This window comes from Lepidochelys kempii, chromosome 22 (assembly GCF_965140265.1).
Source record: "Lepidochelys kempii isolate rLepKem1 chromosome 22, rLepKem1.hap2, whole genome shotgun sequence".
Taxonomy (NCBI): Eukaryota; Metazoa; Chordata; order Testudines; family Cheloniidae; genus Lepidochelys; species Lepidochelys kempii.
This window is the reverse complement of record NC_133277.1, coordinates 2,451,179-2,471,268: the sequence shown is the minus strand read 5'-3', so window position 1 is coordinate 2,471,268 and position 20,090 is coordinate 2,451,179. Positions and strand designations below refer to the sequence as shown.

General features: G+C 54.5%; 1 protein-coding gene across 2 annotated transcripts in view; it reads right to left on the bottom strand.

Moving 5' to 3' along the window:
• ROBO4 (roundabout guidance receptor 4) overlaps positions 1-18,807 on the bottom strand; it is a 68,665-nt gene extending 49,858 nt beyond the window's left edge. For both annotated transcript variants that reach the window (XM_073320877.1, XM_073320878.1), the window contains exons 1-4: positions 18,511-18,807; positions 7,155-7,478; positions 1,598-1,755; positions 523-643 (exon numbers count right to left, since the gene is read on the bottom strand). In XM_073320877.1, coding sequence (XP_073176978.1) covers positions 523-643; positions 1,598-1,755; positions 7,155-7,478; positions 18,511-18,574 — 667 coding nt within the window. In that variant the 5' untranslated portion in view covers positions 18,575-18,807. The remainder of the gene's footprint in view (positions 1-522; positions 644-1,597; positions 1,756-7,154; positions 7,479-18,510) is intronic.
• Positions 18,808-20,090: the final 1,283 nt, after the last annotated feature.

Below are 20,090 nucleotides of genomic sequence, written 5' to 3'. Positions count from 1 at the left end.
GGACAAAGGACTGAGGAGGGGCCAGGTGGGTTGTTAAAGGTGGACTGCTGGAAGTGTGTGTGGGGGAGTCGCTTCTGGACTGGGACTACAGAGCCTCAGAGGGGCTCTCGACTCTGCACTAACCCAGCTGGACTTTGCTGTCACTTCCCATTCGCTGTGTTAACTAAGGACGTCCTGCACTCTGTTCCTGCTGTCACATCGCTGGCTGGGTGTCACTCGTATCAGGAAGCTGAGGGCGTATTGCTAACTTTGAGTGTGCAAGTCCTTCTCAGGTGGACTGGCTCCAGGAAGCTCATGGCATGAAGCTGGGGGGCTGAAAGCTCTGGGATTCGGTCCCAGGAGGCAGGGAAGCCAAGGGGCTTACCCCAGTGAGAGAGTGACCCTAAGGGGGCTGACGCGCTGAAGGGGTCCTCCCAGGGACTGTCCCAGAGCTGTGGGTCCGTGACACCATGGCAGCTGCTTGGATATCAGCTGAGCACCAGTCCCAGTGGGCAAGGCCCAAGGAGGGGACTGTCTCCTCACCCAGGACAGACACCAGGGCCGGTTTGCTCTCTCGTTGTCCTGCCTGGTTGGAAGCCACACACACATACAGCCCTGCATCACTCCTCTCGGCGCGCACCATCAGGAGCTTCCCGCTGGAGACCTGCAAGGAGGGAGAGAGGGAATCAGGGCCCCACAGCCAGCCCCAGTGCAGGAACTCGGCATCTGGGGGGAGCTTGGCTTGCGCCCCCATGCACTGGGCCAGCAACAGGAACGGCAGCACCCCACCAAGTCCAGTACAACGTAGAAACGGCTGAAAGAGTGAGAGAGTGCGTATCTGGGCTAGAGAGTGACAGGCCTGACTGCCCACACAGGGCCGAGGCGCTCCGTCCTAGCCCTGGGAAGAGGGGGCCAAAGCGGCTCTGTTCAAACCCTGGGACAGGAAGCTGGGGGCTGAGGCGACTCCACCCGTCTACAGGCAGCGAACACCGTGAGGCTTGGTGCTCTAGCATGCAACCATGCCCCCTGCACAGTGCTGGAGGTGGGGAGATAGGAAAAGCCTGTGGGCAGGGTAGGGTCTGAGGTGGGGGAAAGTATGGCATTCAGTTTTGGGCCCCGCACTAAAGAAAGGATGTGGACAAATTGAAGAGAGTCCAGCGGATGGCTACGAAAATGATCAGCAGGCTGGGGCACGTGACTTACGAGGAGAGGCTGAGGGAACTGGGCTTTTTTAGTCTGCAGAAAAGCAGAGTGAGGGGGGATTTGATAGCAGCCTTCAACTACCTGAAGGGGGGTTCCAAAGAGGATGGAGCTCGGCTGTTCTCAGTGGTGGCAGAGGACAGAACAAGGAGTAATGGTCTCAAGTTGCAGTGGGGGAGGTCTAGGTTGGATATCAGGAAACACTATTTCACTAGGAGGGTGGTGAAGCACTGGAATGGGTTACCTAGGGAGGTGGTGGAATCTTCATCCTGAGTGGTTTTTAAGGCCCGGTTTGACCAAGCCCTGGCTGGGATGATTTAGTTGGGGATTGGTTCTGCTTTGAGCAGGGGGTTGGACTAGATGACCTCCTGAGGTCTCTTCCAACCCTACTCTTCTATGATTCTATGACCGAGCTTACCTCGTAATGGCCAGCTTTCTGGCTTATGGGGACCCCGTCCTTCTTCCAGGAGATGGTGGGCTCGGGATGCCCCCTCGGGGGCACACACTCTAACAGCACCTGCTCCCCCACCGTCACCAGCAGGTTGCTGGGCTGCAGCCGGAAATCTTCCCGCAGCGCTGCAAGGAGACCAAATATAAGCCAAACCACAGGGCAAGGCCTCCAGCCCTCCTGCTGCCCCGGCCTGAGAGGCAGAATCTGGCCCAGCGACTCCCCCGGCACTGAGCCCCTTTTCTCTTTTGGCACATCTGCCTGCTCCTGCCAGTGGGTAGAGCCTGTGGGGGGAGGGGCATATGGACTGCTCCTTGGACCCAGGCTGGGGCCTGCTGGGGCCTTCACACACCTGGGATGGCTTCTGCTCCTCGCTAGGATTTGCCCAGGGTTTTGTGAGCATCTGGCTGAAAATCCATGAGCCAGAAATAGCAGAGCAGCGAGGAAAGTGGCCCCGTCCCTCATGTCTATTCAGCCAGCTGCCCCATAGCCAAGCTAGGCCCCCTCCGGCCTCCTGCTCTTCCCTGAACCCCTGTTGTCATGGTCCTGTACCAGGTAAGGACGGGCTATGGAGCTTCCTTCTGAGTGAGCCCCGCAACTGTGTTCAGCATCAGCCCCTCTGATGCTCTGCCCCATGGCTCAGGGGAGCTGAAATATGGTACGTCACACACGGCGCCACCAAGTGGCTGAACAGTATAACACAGTTTTGCATGCCATGTACAGGATGAGGCTGTCTTTGAACTTCTGTATCAATCAATCTGTTAAGCGTCTCTGAATCACACTGGTTTTCTTATTACACGACCCAAACCCGTAACGACGTGGTCATCTGGCTGTCCAGTCATTACAAGAGGTGACTGTGGTCAGTCCGGAATCGCTGAGTCTTCCTTTCCTTCTTTTGCATCCGCCAGCTGCAGAGTTTGCTCTGTTGTTGATTGTGGGACCATGCAGGGGGAACGCAGGACCAGGCAGCCTTCGCTAAGGGCACCAGAACCTTTGTAGAAGTGGGGAGCCACCAGCACTAGAACTGGGGGGGGCAGGGGACCATGCACCCCACTTTTAAACATGGGCATAGTTTGGGGGGCAGGAGGGAGGCATTGCCCCCCAAAACTACACCTATATTAAAAAGTGTTGGGAGGTTATGGCCCCCGGCCGAGTTCGGCCTGCGTTGGCTTAGCCACGCCAGCCCCATCTCCAGCAAGCTCCTCTCATGCCTGTGCCTGGCGAGGAGGAGAAAGTGGACGGTGCTTCACCAGGCCAGCACGTCATACAACAAGCCAGGACTTTACCAAGGGCTTCATTAGTGTTGCTAATAGAAGCATCTCCCAACCCAGGTTTGCCTGTATGAATATTTTAACCTGCAGACACCAAGAAAGGCCCTGGTCTGAGCTGTGGGAACCGGAGACTTAATGGAGCCTGATTGGTAACGAAGTGTTAATTGGAAAGGCTCTGGGCCTGCCCAGCAGAGAGGATTGCATTGCATCACTAATGAAATGTGGGTTATTGTGCTGAGCAACACTTGCAAGAGGAAATATTGTGGGGGAAGGGGGGACCCGCTGCGACAGTCCATAGCTGCAGTTGCAGACAGCCAAAAATGCAGACAGTCCCCTTACATGGGGGTGCAAGCAGCAGACATGCAGTGAGGGAGCAGTGAGCTTGCGGCAGGGGAGCAGCAAGCGTGTGTGGCTTGTCTGGCCCAGAGCAGAGACTTTCCTCCAGGATTTCACCTGCCAGGTCCCGTGACGATGGGAAAGTCCAGGTCACTTTACCCCATTGCAGGAAGCCAGGAGCCAGCTGATCTTCAACACATGACGGACAATGACCACCGTGATGCTGGAATCGGTGGGCGGGGATGGGAGGGCACCGGGTTTCAGTGAACCCGTGACTGTGGGTGTGAGATAGGCGAGAGCTCGCCTTGCTGCTGCAGGCAGACACAGCACCCTGCCCCGTGGGCCCAGGCAGATGCAGCCCCCGGCTAGCTACATTTTCAGAGACTGAGTTGGGGCTGGAAATCCCTTGGCCCTTTCAGAGGGTGGTTTATTCACCGCAAGGCTGATACCATTCTTAGACTGGCATTGAGCTCGCCGAATCGTTTCTACTGACCTGAGGAGGCTGCGCTGTTTTGGTAATGAGGAGAGGAAACGGTTCGATAGCTTTCAACCCACACAGGATCGCTTTGGTTTTCAGGCATTTGCGAAAAGCCAGTGACCGGCTTCACAAACCAGCCAGTGGATGAGCCACCACCCTCCTAGGCACAAGGCTGGTGGTTAGCGCGCTCCCTGGACATGGTGAGCTTGGGGTCAATTCCTGCTTCCGCTGAGGTGGAGAAGTCTCTCCCACTTCAGGCCAGGCCCTAGCCCAGGCGTGGGCAAACTACATCCGGCCCTCCAGACATTTTAATCCAGCCCTCGAGGTTCCGCTGGGGAGTGGGGTCCGGGGCTTGCCCTGCTTCAGCTGGGGAGCGGGGTTGGGGGCTTGCCGCCCTCTGCATGGCTCCTGGAAGCAGTGACATGTCCCCACTCTGGCTCCTATGCATAGGGGCTGCCAGGGGGCTCCTCATGCTCCCTGCCTCCTACCGCCGCCCCGCCCCTGGGAACCACGGCCAAAGGGAGCTGCAGGGGTGGCGCCTGCGGACGGGGACAGCGCACAGAGCTGCCTGGCCATGCCTTTGCAGAGGAGCTGGACATGCCGCTGCTTCTGGGAGCTGCTTGAGGTAAGCGCTGCCTGAAGTCTGCACCCCTGACCCCCTCCCACGGCCCAACCCCTTGCCCCAGCTCTGATCCCCCTCCTGCCCTCCGAACCCCTCAGTCCCAGCCTGGAGCACCCTCCTGTACCCCCAACCCCATCCCCACCCCAGAACCCGCACCCCCAGCCAGAGCCCTCACCCCCTCCCACACCCCCAATTTCATGAGCATTCATAGCCCGCTACACAATTTCCATACCCAGATGTGGCCCTTGGGCCAAAAAGTTTGCCCACCCCTGCCCTAGCCTCTGGGCTACAGGGGCCTTCTTAGCCTTGCCACTTTTCATAAATAACGACAGCCTCATTGGAGCAGGGGCTTCAATCTGAGTCTCCCACAGCCAAGGTGAGCACCTGGCCTGCCTGCTCTTTTCCTGGCCAAAGGACTAGCCAGGGTATGTCATAGTAGCAAGCCATAGTCATTCATGATGACAATGAATACCCATGGCTCTTCCTCACTCCCCACCCGCTCTCTGCCCTTCCCACACCTGCGCAGGGTGGGGACTGTCAGGCACTACCCGTTAGCTCCCTCTGCAGTTGAATAGCCTAGGGCACAGTCCAGCCTTTAGACTAGAAGCTGCTCACAACAGCTACTGCTAGAGCCGGGTGACATCTCCCTGTTTTCCACAAGTTTTTTCGATTTTTGTTTGGGGCCTGGTTTCAGTTGGAAATTTGGTTTGAAAGTCTCATTTTGATTTTTTGATTTTTAAGGGTGTTTCTATTTTAAATCTTGCCAGATTTTTCAAAAAGCAAGTGCGCGAAAGGTCAAAAAACACCCAACATGGCCAAAATTGAAATGAAAAATTTAAAAAAACCAAGTTTTGAGTCGACCGAGTCGACTAAAGGAAAAAACAACGAAAACAAAAAACATTTCTGGTCAACTGAAAATGTCTTGGTCAATTTGAGACTCACTTTTTTTTGGTGTGTTTTCTGATTAAGTGAAAAAGATTGTTTTGGTTCAAGTCAAACCAGACTGGGGGAGTGGGATTTTTCATTTTGGCCTCTGATAAATGAAGGGTCGGAGATAGCTCCTTTTTATGGACCCAGCAAGCCAGTTAGCTATAAAATCCCTCTTGGTAGCTGTTCTCTACTTGCTTTACCTGTAAAGGGTTAAAAAGTCTGACTGCATACATAGGTAAAAGGAAGTGAATGGGCACCTGGCCAAAATAGCCAGTGGGAAGGCTAAAACCTTTTAAAATTAAAACAAGACTCCCCTTTTGTCTGTCTGTGGTTGTTCTCCGGAAAGAGGAGACACAGAGCAGCAATGCTGTAAAAAGCTTTAAGCCAGGTATAAAAAAATCATCAAATCATACCTAGGAACTACTTACTTGAAACCCCAGATATGTAAGTAGATCAGGAAATGTCTAGAAATTCGCAATTAGGGTTCTCTCTTTTATTTCTGTAAGGCTTGTGGACTCCTGCATGCTAACCCCAGATGCTTTTGTTTTGTTTGTAACCATTAAGCTGGACCCCAAGCAAGCTATCTTGATGCTTAATTGTTTTTTTTTTTAAATCTAGCAAAAAGCCTGAGTTCCAAATATATTTTCTTCTTTTTTGTTTTTAATAAAATTTACCTTTTTTAAGACCAGGATTGGGTTTTTGTGTCCTAGGAGGTCTGTGCCCATATTGTTTCATTAGCTGGCGGCAACAACTGATTGCCTTTGTTTTCTTTCTCTTCTCTTCCCCGGAGTGGGGGCTGAAAGGGCTTGAGGAGGAAGGAGGAATTCCCAAGTGTGCCCTCCTGGGTCCAAAGGGGTTTTTTTTTTGCACTTGGGTGGTGGCAGCATCTACCCATCCAAGATCAAAGAGAAGCTGTAACCTTGGGAGTTTAATACAAGCCTGGAGTGGCCAGTATTAATTTTTAGAATACTTACGGGCCCCCACCTTCTACACTTGAAGTGCCAGAGTGGGGAATCAGCCTTGACAGCCCCTGAACCAAAAAATTCATTAGTCACTCAGCTCTACTTCCTACTAACCTGCAAAGAGTCCCCAACTCTGCGGGCACTGAGTGAATAACCATCATCCCCATGGCATGGGGGCCTTGGAAAGCTACCTTATAAATACTGGGAGAGTTGCCTGTGGATTTCAGCACATCCTTCCCAGTCCAGTTGCAATGAGCATCTCCCTGAGCTTTACTCAGGTTCCAGACAGAGAGACAACGTACCCAGACAGCAGTGCCTGGGCCAGAGGTCCAGATACTGCAGGAAATTGGCTCCTTTGCCTTCCCATCCAGGCACAGACCAGATAAAGAGAAGTACCCTCCAGTCAATACATTCCTCTTCTCCAACTAAAGCCCAGTGCAAGGGCATACTTGGAAGGCCGTGCTTTAGGGAGCTGGCATGCAGGTGTCTCATAGCGGTGACATGGGGACCTCTCAACGTATTTGTGTCACTCAGCCTAAGCAGGGGCTAAGAGGCTGCAGCTACCTACCACCCACAACTCTCAATTTCCAGCTTTCGCTTCATTTCTTGTGTGAAAACTCTTGATGGGCCCAACCTTACTTCAGTAGAAGTTGAGGGTGCTTCAGGTTAGGCCCCCTGTGGCTACCCCTGAGCAGGACATGGGAAATTGCTGTTGGCATTATTTATCCTCTTTCACTGGTGCATCATGGGTTAATATTGTTTGTTCCCCAGCTGATATGTTTGGTTAAATCAAAGAGCGGGCGGGAAAGCTGTGGTCATTGTTAGCAGGCTCAGCAAAGCACTGAAAGCAAAGTCAAATCTCTCGGTTGCCCGGTAAGCACGGCCATTTCCAGGCACTCAAGCCAGCGAGCAGCTCCCAACACCTTACCGGCAATATAGAGGGACGCATTCTTGCTGCTGGCTGTGCCCAAGTGGTTCGTGGCTACACAGGTGTACACCCCTTCGTCAGACTGGCCCTTCCGCTGGTTGAGGCGGAGGAAGAAGAGCGACCCATCGGGCAGAAGGGTGCGCTGGGAATAAACGTTGTCTTTGCTCGTTTCCACATACTCCCCATTGCGGTACCACTCAATAGAGGGTGCCGGACTCCCTGCCACACGGCAGTTCAGGGTGGCAGGCTGGTCCCAGCGCACCACCAAGTCTGTTGGGTGATCAATGATGTAGGGCGGAAACTCCTCCGAATGGGACTTTGACCCTAGGGATAAAATGGCAGAACGTGACATCATCCAACTTCCCAATGCTCCCCCATCACGAGGCCACCCCACGTCACATCACTGCCCCACCAGCACCAGGGGCAAGCCCTGGCCAGTCATTCTCTTACACCCTTTCTAAAGCCGCTCTTTGAGGGGTTTCCAGGGGCTAGACTGAGTGGGTTTAGATTCTGAGATCCCAGCAACCAAACGTCCCCCAACCCTCCTCCAGCTCAGCTCCAGCATTTCTGTGGGAGATGGCGGCTGCCTGAGCTAATCTCTGGTGACAAGCTGCCATTTCTGGGAGGGCCGCTGGAGGAGAGCAATTCCCACCATCTTCCCCCCAGCCCCTTCAGTCCTCAGCAGCAGGATATTAATTATTAACAGTATTATTGTCTGCATTGCCATAGACCTCGGCACAGGAGCGGACTTTCTTCTTTCGGGGTGGGTGTTCCACCCCTGCTCCGTTCCGAGGCCCCGCCTCCATCCCGCCCCTTCCTCCCAGGCCCCACCCTCGCTCCGCCCCTTCCCGCTGCCGAACCGCGGATGGGAGGGGGGGCTGATAGGTGCTGAGCACCCCCTAATTTTTTCCTGTGGGTGCTCCAGCCCCAGAGCACCCATGGAGTCGGTGCCTATGGACATAGGAGACCCAGCCATGGGCCTGAGCCCCATCGTACTAGGGGCTGTAGAAACAACGTAAAAAGACAGTCCCCACACCAAAGAACTTCCAAGCTAAGTCAGGCGCAGGATACCCCTCCCCAGGCATGCGCTGCTCGCATTCGCTGGACACTGGCCCAAGGGGCAGGGTTACAGCACAACCCCCATCGATCCCTTCTCTTTGGCTCAAAGGGATGGAAGCACCACAGACAGGGTCATGACACATCCCCAAGACGATGGCAGGTTGTCATGGTGCCAGCTGGGATCTGCGAGCTCCGAACTTCCTAACACACTGGCCAAAAATGTCCGCTCTGGAGGGCAGGAGCTGGTCCTTCCTGGCAGCCCAGAGCGTGCTGAGCGCTGCTGGACTGCCCAGGGTCCATAACAGCAACGGGTCCCGCCTGAGCCAATCTTCGTGAGAGCCTGGAATCATCTGCAAGGGGCAGATTTGGCTCCCAGTTCCATGGCTGTAAATCAGGGTTACTTGGCCCTGGAGGATCCACACCACCGATATCACTGAAACCAGGAGCTGCCCCACAGACTGTCATCGCCGGGGTTACGAGAACTAAGTTGGGATGCAGTGATGGGAATGGCTGAAGGATGTGAAGACAGCGGTTTGGGCAAGGAGTTGGGAGTCCCGACAGTAAGACTCAGACACTGTGTTTTCCCCTGGACTCACATTTTGAGATAAATTATTCCTTTTTACTGTCAAGGACTGAAGGATTTTAATTCAGGGCACAAGAGACCAGGGCAGCTACTCTAAGTTCCTGATGTCAATGGGAGTTGGGGTGTGCAAGGAAAGGGCCCTCAGGGACCCCATGAGCCCTGGGACAGTGAGCCCTGAGTGTGGTGCTCCTGGGTCACACCCCTTTAACTGGCTTAGAAGCCCTTTAGTTGCTCCCCCTCCCCTCGGCTTCGATTGCAGAAGCCACCAGAACATGACCAAGCAACACTGTATATTAAAGCGGGACTGGGCAGCATCACGTGGGGTTAAGGTGCCCAACACTGCCCAACGTAAGACCCTGGTTTAATTTCTTTACAACTTCGTCAAACTCTAACCATTCAGGCTGAAACTTTCCATGCCAGCTGTCTGCCTCGGATAGAATTTGTAGGGAAACTTTCAACCAAACCATGGGGGATCCAAATCCGACGCTCCAGCCACGTAGAGCACGACTGCAGAGCAAGCAGGAAAAACACAGTGGAGAGAAAATCCTGCTCTGACATCTTGCTGCCCTCCAGGGAAGAAGCGAGGGCCGCGGGCTCAGGGGTGTGTGCGCCGTGCCCTGTGTGTCCCTGGCAGGGTGGGGTGAGGAGGGAGCTCAGAGCTGCAGGGGCAAGGGAATCAGAGAGTTGGCACGCTGGCTGGGGGAACAAGCCCAAGGAGCAGCCTGAGCTCTTGGTCCCGTGAGCCCGCCACGCTGCACAGAGGACTCGGCCACAGCTCCAGGGGAAGGAGGTGCCTGAAAGATGGCTGGGGGTGCTGGGGCGGTGTGTGGCCGACCAAGGTGACTGCTGCTGATACAGCCGAGAACGGTGTTGGAGCGAGTCCTGGGTGGGAGTTAAAACCCACCATTGGCATGGGGAGTTCCCACCTGTCAGTGCTGTCTGTGGCCATCTCTAACACCGCCCCAGCTTCCCTCTGGCTGGTTTCCCTTTGCACGGAAGAGCCAGGCAGCAAAGCCTCTGTCTCCGTTCTCATTAGCACTAGGCCTGCTGGTCACTGCCACAGAAAAAAGAGCGACGCACAAGAGGGCCGGCTCTCCCCTGCTTGAAATGAGCTACTGCCATGCAAGTCATACACACCAGTTCCTGGGCGGCCGGCGGCTGGCTGGCCCACTGGAGCAATGCTGAGCCACACCAGCTGGGAGACCAGCTGCCCCAGTGCTGTTCAGACACGACCCCGCGGGCAGTGAGGCCAGGCCCCTGGCTGGGCTGACACTGGGGGCCGGGTCCAGTGACCGCGTTGGGGGATGGCAGGAGGACATGGCGATGCTGAACAGTGGGTCACCGCCCCTGGGGCTGCAGCTCTCACCTTGGGGAAAGCCAGCACTGCTGCAACCTTCCCCCTGCTCTACAGCGTCTGCCCCCTCTCGCACAGACCCAGGTGCAGCTTGTTGTCCCGTAGCCCCTACGTGGCAGAGAGGCGCCGGCCTGGGAGGGGGCTGAGGCTGGGGGGGCGGGGGGGGAACGGCTGTCCTTTGCCTATTGCTGCTGGCCTCCTCTCTGAACTCTGGCAAGAAGCAGCTCGTCTCCCCGGTGCTGGCTGGGCAGCTGGAGGGCAGCCCCACATCCCAAGGCATGGGCTCCCCGGGGAGTAGCAGTATGCGGGGGAGCGCAGTGGATGAGGATGTTCAGCCAGCAGGTGGCGCTGTTCACGTCCATGGTCACAGCCCCACCCCTAAAGTTGAGCAGGTTTTTGCTCGTTCCTTTAATGGGGTTTTGATTTTCCGCAGAATGGGGAGGCTGAAAAGCGTTCACAGTGGGCGAGAACAAACCCGCGTGAGCTGCCATTGCCCAGTGCTAGGGGCCTGGGGGCAGCAAGGTCTAGTGGACAGGGCCCAGCACAGGGGCCAGCAATGGCCTCCATTCCTGCCGCTGACACCTAACAACCCTGGAGGTGCTGCATGTCAATCCCCTTCGCCGGGGACTGCCAGGAAACTGGCACTCAGAAAGGCTAACAGAGTGACTCTGCCACCCCAGGAGCAGCCGTTAGCGCTCCAGGCCAATGCCGGAGCTCCTGGAGCACCAGCTCCTTCCTCCGCTCACAGCACCCATGGCCTCTCAGCCCCTCTCCTGCAGCCGACAGCGTCTGGTTCGCATGCAGTGGATGCGGCTTGCGGTGGGCTCCCTGGCCCGTGTGGCTGTCCTGGGGTCTGGGCTGGTGTCTGGGACAGTCGGGACATCACGGTGCTGTGGCTGGGACTCTCAGTGGCCCAAATGCTGTCATGCACCACATACGCCCCAAAAGCTATTGCAGAAGGAGAACAGACAGAGGCTTCGCGGCGAGCTGGGCTGGAGGGGGAGCCCGAGGCCTGGGGCTCGTGTAGTTCACTGGACAGACCCACACCCTCCCCGTCAGGCTGGCCTGGGGCTGCCATCTTCTCTCTGCAGGGCCCAAGCCCCGTGGAAGCAAAACTGCTCTGAAAATGGCAAGTCAAGTGGCAGGGAGTGGCCAGGACGGGGTTTGTGAACAGCGAGTCCTAGTCTCCAAATTGGAGCTGCACTCCTGAGTCGCTGTGCAGAGTCCCTGGCTGAAGGTGCTCTCCCCTGGGGGCTGGTGTGTCGTGTCGTCCGTCCCCCCCCCCCCCCCCCCCAGCACAGCTTTTCTCTCCTTCCCTCTTTGTCAGGGAACTTTTCCATGTGAATGTGTCTGCAGAAAGTGACCCGCCCTGGGAGCAGGGCTGCACAATCGCAGCATTGTCCTGCCTGGAGAACAACCCTGACAGGCAGTGAATGGCACACGGCCCCACAGAACCACAGCCCGGGGGGAGACTCCAGAAAACAAAGCAGGGGCCATTGATCCCTGGGTGCGATCCCTCCCCAGGAGCACAGGCCCCTCCTGGCACAACGCAAGGACGCGTCCCGGACCCACCCCCTGGCGTCAGCCCAGCCAGGGCAGGGTTACAGCAAGGCTGGGGCCTGGCCTCACTGCCCGCGGGGTCGAGTCTGAACAGCACTGGGGCGGCTGTTGTCAGCAGGTCACCAGAGAGCTCGTTTCATGATGTACATGAACCCCTCACCAGAACCCATGTGGGGTGTCACAAACAATTACAACCCATCTCGGGACCCACACAGCTACATCTACTCTGACCTCCTGTGTGGCACAGGCCAGAGGCCTGCCCCAAATAATCCCTAGAGCGGAGCTTTTAGAAAAACAACCCATCTTGAATTCAACATTGTCACTTGTCAGTGATGGAGACTCCACCATGATCCTTGGTAAATTGTTCCAAAGGTTACTTACTCTCACCGTGAAAAACTCATGCCTTATTTGCAATCTGAATTTGTCTAGCTTTAACTGCCAGCCACTGGCTCACATTAGACCTTTCTCTGCTAGGCTGAAGAGCCCATTATTACGTTTGTTCCCCATGTAGGTACCTATAGACTGTGATCAAGTCACCCCTTCACCTTCTTTGTTCAGCTAAATAGACTGAGCTCTTTGAGTCTCTCACTCTAAGGCAGGTTTTCTAATTCTTTAATCATTCTGGTGGCTCCTCTCTGACCCCTCTCCAATTTATCACCATCCTTCTTGAATTGCGAGCACAGAACTGGACACAGAACTCCAGCAGCCGTAGCACCAGTGCCAAATTCAGAGGTCAAATAACTTCTCTGCTCGTCCTTGAGATTCTCCTGTATGCATCCCAGGATCGCATTAGCTCTTTGGCCACAGCGTTGCATTGGGAGCTCAGGTTCAGTTGATTATCCACCATGACCCCTAAATCTTTTTCAGAGTCACTGCATCCCAGGATAGAGTCATCCTGTAAGTATGGCCAAGGGCCTACCATCTTGATTCCTAAATGCACACGTTTACATTTAGTTGTATTACAACGCATATTGTTTGCTTGCACCTAGCTTACCAAATGACCAGATCACGCTGAATCAGTGACCTGTCCTTTTCATTATTTATCACTCCCCCAATTTCTGTGCCGTCTGCAAACTTTATCTGTGATGATTTTATGTTTTCTTCCAGGCCATTGATAAAAACATTAACTAGTGTAGGGCCAAGAACCTAACCCTGCAGGACCCCACTCGAAACACACCCAGTCAGTGATGATACCCTGTTCACAGTTACATTTTGAGACTTATCAGATAGCCAGCTTTTAATCCATTTAATATGTGCCATGTTAATTGTAAATTGTTTTAGTGTTCTAATCAAAACGTTGCGTGGTGCTAAGTGAAATGCCTGACAGGAGTCTAAGTATATCCCATGACCACTGTTACCTTTATCAGCAAAACTTGCAGTCTCATAAAAAAAAAGATATAGTTAGTTTGACAGGATCTATTTTCTATAAGCCTATATTGATTGTTCTTAACTCTGCTGGCCATAGATTTTTCTCGGTGTCCCTTTGCTTCCCTTATCAAATTACTACAATTCCTAACTTCTGATTTATATTAATTACTATCAACTTCCAACTATCCACTGGCAGATCCCATTATCCAGAAAACCCCTTGTTGGGATGTGTCATTCCAAATCCCACCCTTTGGCCTTCACAAGGCACCGAGGCTACTGCAGCATTCAGTGAACCAGGGGGTGGGTCTCCCCAGTCACAGCAGCAGAGAGCAGCAGAGGTCAATGGTGCACAGCAGTGAGCCCAGGGCTGGAAGCCAGCACCTGCTGTGTCTGCAGCTGCCAGAGATGCACACAAGGGCCATAATATTAGAACAGAACATAAGAACGGCCATATTGGGACAGACCAATGGTTCATCTAGCCCAGTGTCCTGTCTTCTAACAATGGTCAGTGCCAGGTGCTTTACAGTGAATGAACAGAACAGGGCAATTTATCGAGTGATCCATCATCCCCTTTCATACAGTCCCAGCTTCTGGCAGTCAGAGGTTTCGGGTCACCCAGAGCATAGGGTTGCATCCCTGCCCATCTTGACTAATAGCCATTGATGGACCTATCCTCCATGAACTTATCTCATTCTTTTTTTATCTCAGTTATCCTTTGGGCTTTTGCAATGTCCACTGGCAATGAGTTCCACAGGTTAACTATACATTTTGTGTGAAGAAATACTTCCTTATGTTTGTTTTAAATTTGCTGCCTATTAATTTCATTGGCAGACTCCTGATTCTTGTGTTATGTGATGGGGTAAATAGCACTTCCTTATTCACTTTCTCCACACCGGTCATGATTTTATAGACTGCTATCATATTCCCCCTTAGTCATCTCTTTTCCAACCTGAACATTCCCAGATTTTTTAATCTCTCCTCATATGGGAGGTGTTCCAAACCCCTAATCATTTCTGTTGCCCTTCTCTGCACCTTTTCCAATTCTAGATGGGGCGACCACATTTGCATGCAGTATTCAAAAGTACCATGGATTTATATAGTGGCATTATGATATTTTCTGTATTATTGTCTATCCCTTTCCTAATGGTTCCGAACATTGTTTGCTTTTTTGACTGCCACTGCACATTGAGTGGATGTTTTCAGAGAACTATCCACAACAACTGCAAGATCTCTTTCTTGAGTGGTAATGGCTAATTTAGACCCCATCATTTTATATGTGCAATTGGGATTATGTTTTCCAATGTGCAGTACTTTGCATTTATCAACACTGAATGTCATCTGCCATTTTGTTGCCCAGTCACCCAGTTTTGTGAGATCCCTTTGTATGTCTTCACAGTCAGCTTTGGACTTAACTATCTTGAGCAGTTCTGTATCATCTGCAAACTTTGCCATCTCACTGTTCACCCCTTTTCCCAGATCACTTATGAATATGCTGATCAGTACTGTTCCCAGTACAGACCCCTGGGGGACACTGCTATTTATCTTTCTTCATGGTGAAAACCGACCATTTATTCCTACCCTTTGTTTCCAGTCTTTTAACCAGTTACCAATCCATGAGAGGACCTGTCCTCTTATCCCATGAAAGCTGAGTTTTCCTAAGAGCCTTAGGTGGGACCTTATCAAAGGCTTTCTGAAAGTCCAAGTACACACATCAGTCACTAAAAGCCCATAGTGCCCAAGAGCAGGACAGTGGCCCCTGTGCCTGGGTCCCAGGCGCAGCCTGGGCTCCCTGAGGGCCCAGCGAGAGCCACACAACCTGCAGACCCTTGGGTGAGAGTGAGCCCTGGGCGTGATGGCGTGGAGGTGACACTGGAGCTGGCTGCAGCAGGGCTCCAAGGGGCAGTAGTTCTCCCCCACCTTGTAGAGTGTCCTGTGCTCTCAGCCAGCTCTGGCAGCCATCAGCCCCAGCCTGACCCCACTGCCAGGCCTGCAGCTTGCTGCAGGGACCACCTGCCCCACTGGAACTGGGGAGGCCTGTGTGACGAAGTGGGACTGTTCTTAATGTTTCCTCTGAATAGTGTGGGGGTGCCTCAGTTTCCCCTAGGCAGTTCTTAAGTATCTAGGGGGTGGGGTAAGGGTGTATGATCATTGCAGAGCCCTAGAGGGCAGGTGTGTGCAGGAGTCTGGACACAGAGAATGGCCGACACCCTGTTTCCTGGCAACTGATGGCCTGGGCCCTTCCCCCCTGCAAGGTGAAAGCTAAAGGGTTGGAGAACAAAGGAATCAGGTGACCTCCTGGCCCGGGGAAAGGAACAAAGCCCAGAGGAGGAGGGGCTGGAGGGAGTTTTCAGTTTGGGGCTGGCTGGGACATGGAGTGAAGGGCAGACGGGGCTGTCTGGCTCACTGCCCCCCAAAATGGACGCAGCTGAGGGGTCCGGTTCTCTGCACCTACAAGCTCTGTGTTAGACCATGTTCCTGTCGTCTAATAAACCTCTGTTTTACTGGCTGGCTGAGAGTCCCGTCTGACTGCGGAGTTGGGGGGCTGGACCCTCTGGCTTCCCCAGGAACCCCGCCTGGGTGGACTCACTGTGGGAAGCGCACGGAGGGGCAGAGGATGCTGAATGCTCCGAGGTCAGACCCAGGAAGGTGGAAGCTGTGTGAGCTGTGTGTCCTGAAGACAGTCTGCTCACAGAAAGGAGACTTCCCCAGAGTCCTGACTGGCTTCGTAGGGAGCAGTTCCAGAGCATCACCCAGGGACTCCGTGACAACTAACCTCTAGGGCTCTGCAGTGATTATACACCCTTACCCCACCACCTAGATACTTTAGAACTGCCATGGGGAAACTGAGGCACCCCCACACTATTCAGAGGAAACATTAAGAACAGTCCCACTTCGTCACAGCCTGACAGGGGAGAGGGGGACTTTCGGACCCACTTGCACAGTGGACAGCAAGAATCTGGCACCGGGGTCCATTCGGCTCCCAGAGACACTGTGGAGGCTTCTTATCTAGCGTCAGGTAGAGCTGCAAAATCCCAGAGGCCTCAGCCCAGGCAAGAAGGGTTGATGCTGCGGTGCTGGGTGATGCCAAGAGAGCAGGGAACTGCTGGAGGAGCAAAGAAGCTGAAGGGCGCCCCACAGTTAGAGGAGAAGAAGGCTGGGCACTAGCCTGCCACAGAGACAACTGGAGTCAAGTCCCTGCTGCCCCCAGGCTTCCTGTGTGTCTCTAGGCCGTCCTCTTCCTCACCCCAACCAAACAGACACTTCTGTCCCAAGCAGAGCTCTGCTCTGGCCCTGTAAAGGGAGAAATGCCAGAGCCTCCATGGAGTCCACTAGGGACTTTGCTAGTGATTTCCCCTGGAAGGCGTTCAGGTACTCCAGTGATGGGTGGCAGGACAAAACCCTAACCCAGAGAGCAAGCTAGTTCACCAGGGTAACTGGGGTTAACAGCACGGCCCTAGCTCACGGGGGCTGTGTGGATAAATACAGCCAAATCTGTCCAGCACTCCAATCCCATGACAATGGGGCCATGTCAGTACCAGAGACATGGGATCTGATCCTGCCACTCATAAGTGAGCATTCCTTCCTTACAGGACTAGGGTTGTTGCCACCTTTCCAATTGCCGGTAACTGGCCCCCGAAGTCCCCCCAACCTTTTCCCCCAAGGCTCCACCCCCATCGCTCACTCACCTCTTCCCCCCCCCGCCCCCAATCACTGGGCTCCCTCTGCTCCGGGGCTTGGACAGGAGCTGTTGCCGTCTGACGAAGAGCCTGCTTGCAGGTAGGAAGTGGCCCTGGCTGAGCAGGGCCTGGCACAGGTTAATGACCTGTTGCCTGCCCCCGCCCCACGGTAACCGGACTTTTGGTGTCCAGTCAATACATCTGACCAGACACTGCCAGGTCCCCTTTTCAACTGGCCTTTCTGGTCGAAACCTGGCTACCCTAAATGACACTTGGACACAGAAGCCCAAAACTGGACTGTCCAGGTAAACTCAGATGGGTGACAACCCTACACAGTCCTGGTGTCCCAGGGACTGTCTCACGAGTAGGGAGCCTGGCATGAACAAGGGTGGCAGAAGCAGAACCAGGAGCATGAGACAAATGGCTGACATGGCAGACGGTGAAATGTTATGTTTGCTATTGCGTTCTGCTGTAGAACATGGGCACCCTGCGATATGCACCAGGGCTGGTCTGGGTGCGTTCACCGCCCGGCGTGGGATTCAGTAGAGCCCGGCCACACCAGCAGTGGGTGACGAGGAGGCTGCCAGAATGAAAAGATTGGGAAGCACTTGCCTTCTACAAGGTGCTGGCACTACAAGGGCAGAGTTAAGGGTATTGGACTCAGCATTTCCATGTTTGTGTGTGTGTGTGTGTGTGTCTGTGTAACATTACCTTTGAATTTCCTCCTTTTCAGCCGTTTATGTTATTTTAAAACACACCAGTGCTGCATTCTGCTTTCGTTCCCTTCTCGCTCCGGATTCCTGTTTACAGCCCTAACTGCAGGGAATGAAGGCGCTTTTGTCTGCGAATTACCCCCCGTCTTGTACAGTAGCTGCAGGGTCCGACCCCTGGAGCGAATGCTCAGCGACACCAGCCAGGACAGCGGTGGGAGCTTGGCCGTTGGGAACGTTTCGAGCCCGTGTGAAAGAGAGGATAATTTGCAGTGACTCAAAGCGGCATTGTCCCTATTCAGAGTTCCAGAACCGCTCTGTCTAAGTGTTTCCAATGCTTCCTTCACCCGCCTGTGAAGGGATAAAAAGCAGCTTTGCCAGCTCTGTGAGCAGAGACTGAGCCGGCTGGTAGGTCTGTGCCGACCCCAGGCAGACCCGGCTGCACCCCAGCTCTGCGCTCAGAGCACTGAGCTGCCAGCATTGGCACCCGAGCTAAACACCGAGCGATGCAGAGAGAGAAAAGCTCCCTCTGACCCCGAGGCACTCGCAGTTTGAGATGCACAAAAGCAAAGGAAAGAGGCGGCAAGACAATGGCTCTGTCCCAAGGAATCAACATTTCCCTGGTTGGTCTGCCCTGGTGTTCGGAGCTGCTCAGCAACCAGCTGATGGGCCAGACCCAGGAGCTGTGCTACATGGGGAAGAACCCCAATAAAATGGGGTTCAAGACAACCCCAGCCTTGCAGAATGCTGGCTATAGGCTGTCCTCCCACGGCCACGCCCGATGGCCACTGCGCATTGCCCGGCTCTCTTGTGCCGATCTCAGGGAAAAGGCAATTCCAGGCAAGAGGAAATAGCTCGCCCAGGGCAGGGTGAGCACTCGCTCCTCCGCGGACAGCAGCAGGGGGTTCCCATCTTACCCACAGTCAGTGCAGAGAACGGAAGTAACAGACTGCCCCCCAGAAATCCCTGCCTGCCCTGGTCAGCCCTTCGGCTAGAACCCGCCACAAGGCCAGTGCCAGAGGCAGGGCCCTGGGAAGGAACTCACCTTCCAGCTGCAGCAAGGCTGCACCCAGCAGTAGCCCCTGCACTGCAATCTGCGCTGCTGCCATGCTCTCCCAGGTCACGGGGATGCTCAGTGCGGATGGCCTCGAGGCGAAGGTGAACCTAGTTCACTCGCCCCTGAGCTGCTGCGCTGCCCCTGGGCCTTAGGCTCTGCAGCTCCCACCGGGTCGTCGCCCACACACCACAGAAGGCTCCTCTCCCTGCCGGGTGCGGCTGGTGCCTGTTTGCTGAGTGGAGGGGAGTGTGTGTGAACTCCAGCTTTGTTGCCTGCAACTTCAGTTTGAAAATAGGGCTGCTTAATGAGCCCTCCTCAGAGCGCAGGCAGGAGGGGGTGAGCACAAACCTTCCTGTTTCCTGCCGCATGGCAGGAGAGCTGGGATCCGCCCCGGCAAGCCAGCGCCGCAGACAAACAAGCCCCTTGCCATAGGAATTCTCTTTTTTAAATTCCTTAAACGTTAACTGGCTGCCTGCCTCCAGCCCCCAGGCCCAGGACCTGTTGTATTTACAGCTCATGTCCTGGGCTGTGTCCCTGTCTAAAGGAGCGGGCGCAAAATGAGAGTAGGTTGCTTCTCTGCTCCACCCTTCCCCGGATCCCTGGTCTGCCAGACTAAACAAGCAGGAGCATTTGCTGCACGACAGACAGAGAGACAGACAGACATTTATCAGGGTGCCAGGCCCAGGCTGGGACCACTCTTGACCGTACCGTTGAGCTTTACGCATAGGCAGAGTTTTGTAGCTTTCCATCCCTTGAATACAGGGTATAGCGTTGCCTAGCAGTGAGATCGCAGACTCACTCCTTAGCAGGAGTAGGCCGTAGTCTCAGCTCCATCAGGCGTGTGCTGCTCCAGGCTGGTAGGACTGACCTACCGCACTGGCAGGGCTTCTTCACTCACGCTGGTGAAGCGCTTTGAGATCCTCGGATGGAAAGTGCCGAAGTGCAAATCAATGCGAGAGGTAGGCAAAGGGCTGGATGGGCCACAAGACTGGTGCTGTGCTAATGTCGGCATATGCCTCATTGTGGCTAGCCCTGGGCTGCCCCAGGTCCCAGTCGCATGGCATGTCCAGGCACCTCATCCAGAGAGCCAAGGCCACCCTGCTAGGCAGAGACTGGTCTCAGAGCACGCCCAGAGCTCGGCACACTGCTGCTCTCAGGGAGGCGATCAGCAGCGCGGGGCCAATAACTGACTGGCAGTTTTGACACATCAGACACAAGGCTCCCTTTGGGTCAAACCAAACCCACATTTTTTTTAAAATGTCGACAAATTGGAAACACCATTGTTTTGTTTTGGGCATTTTTAACAAAAGCAAAGGAACTAAGGGCTAGTCATAGACTTGGAGGAGGGCAAGGAGGTGGTGGTCCTGTGCCCCCTGGCACCCTTGAGTCCAGTGGTTAGAGCACTCACCACGTTGGTATCCCCACTCTAGAGAGGGACTTGAGCCCAGCTCTGCCCCCTGCTAGGTGAGTAGCCCAACCCCCGGGCCGCAGTGGGTGCCTCTCACCTTCTCTTGTTGTCGCTGTTCCACATGGCATCAAATACTTGCCCAGGCCTTGGGCCGGAGCGA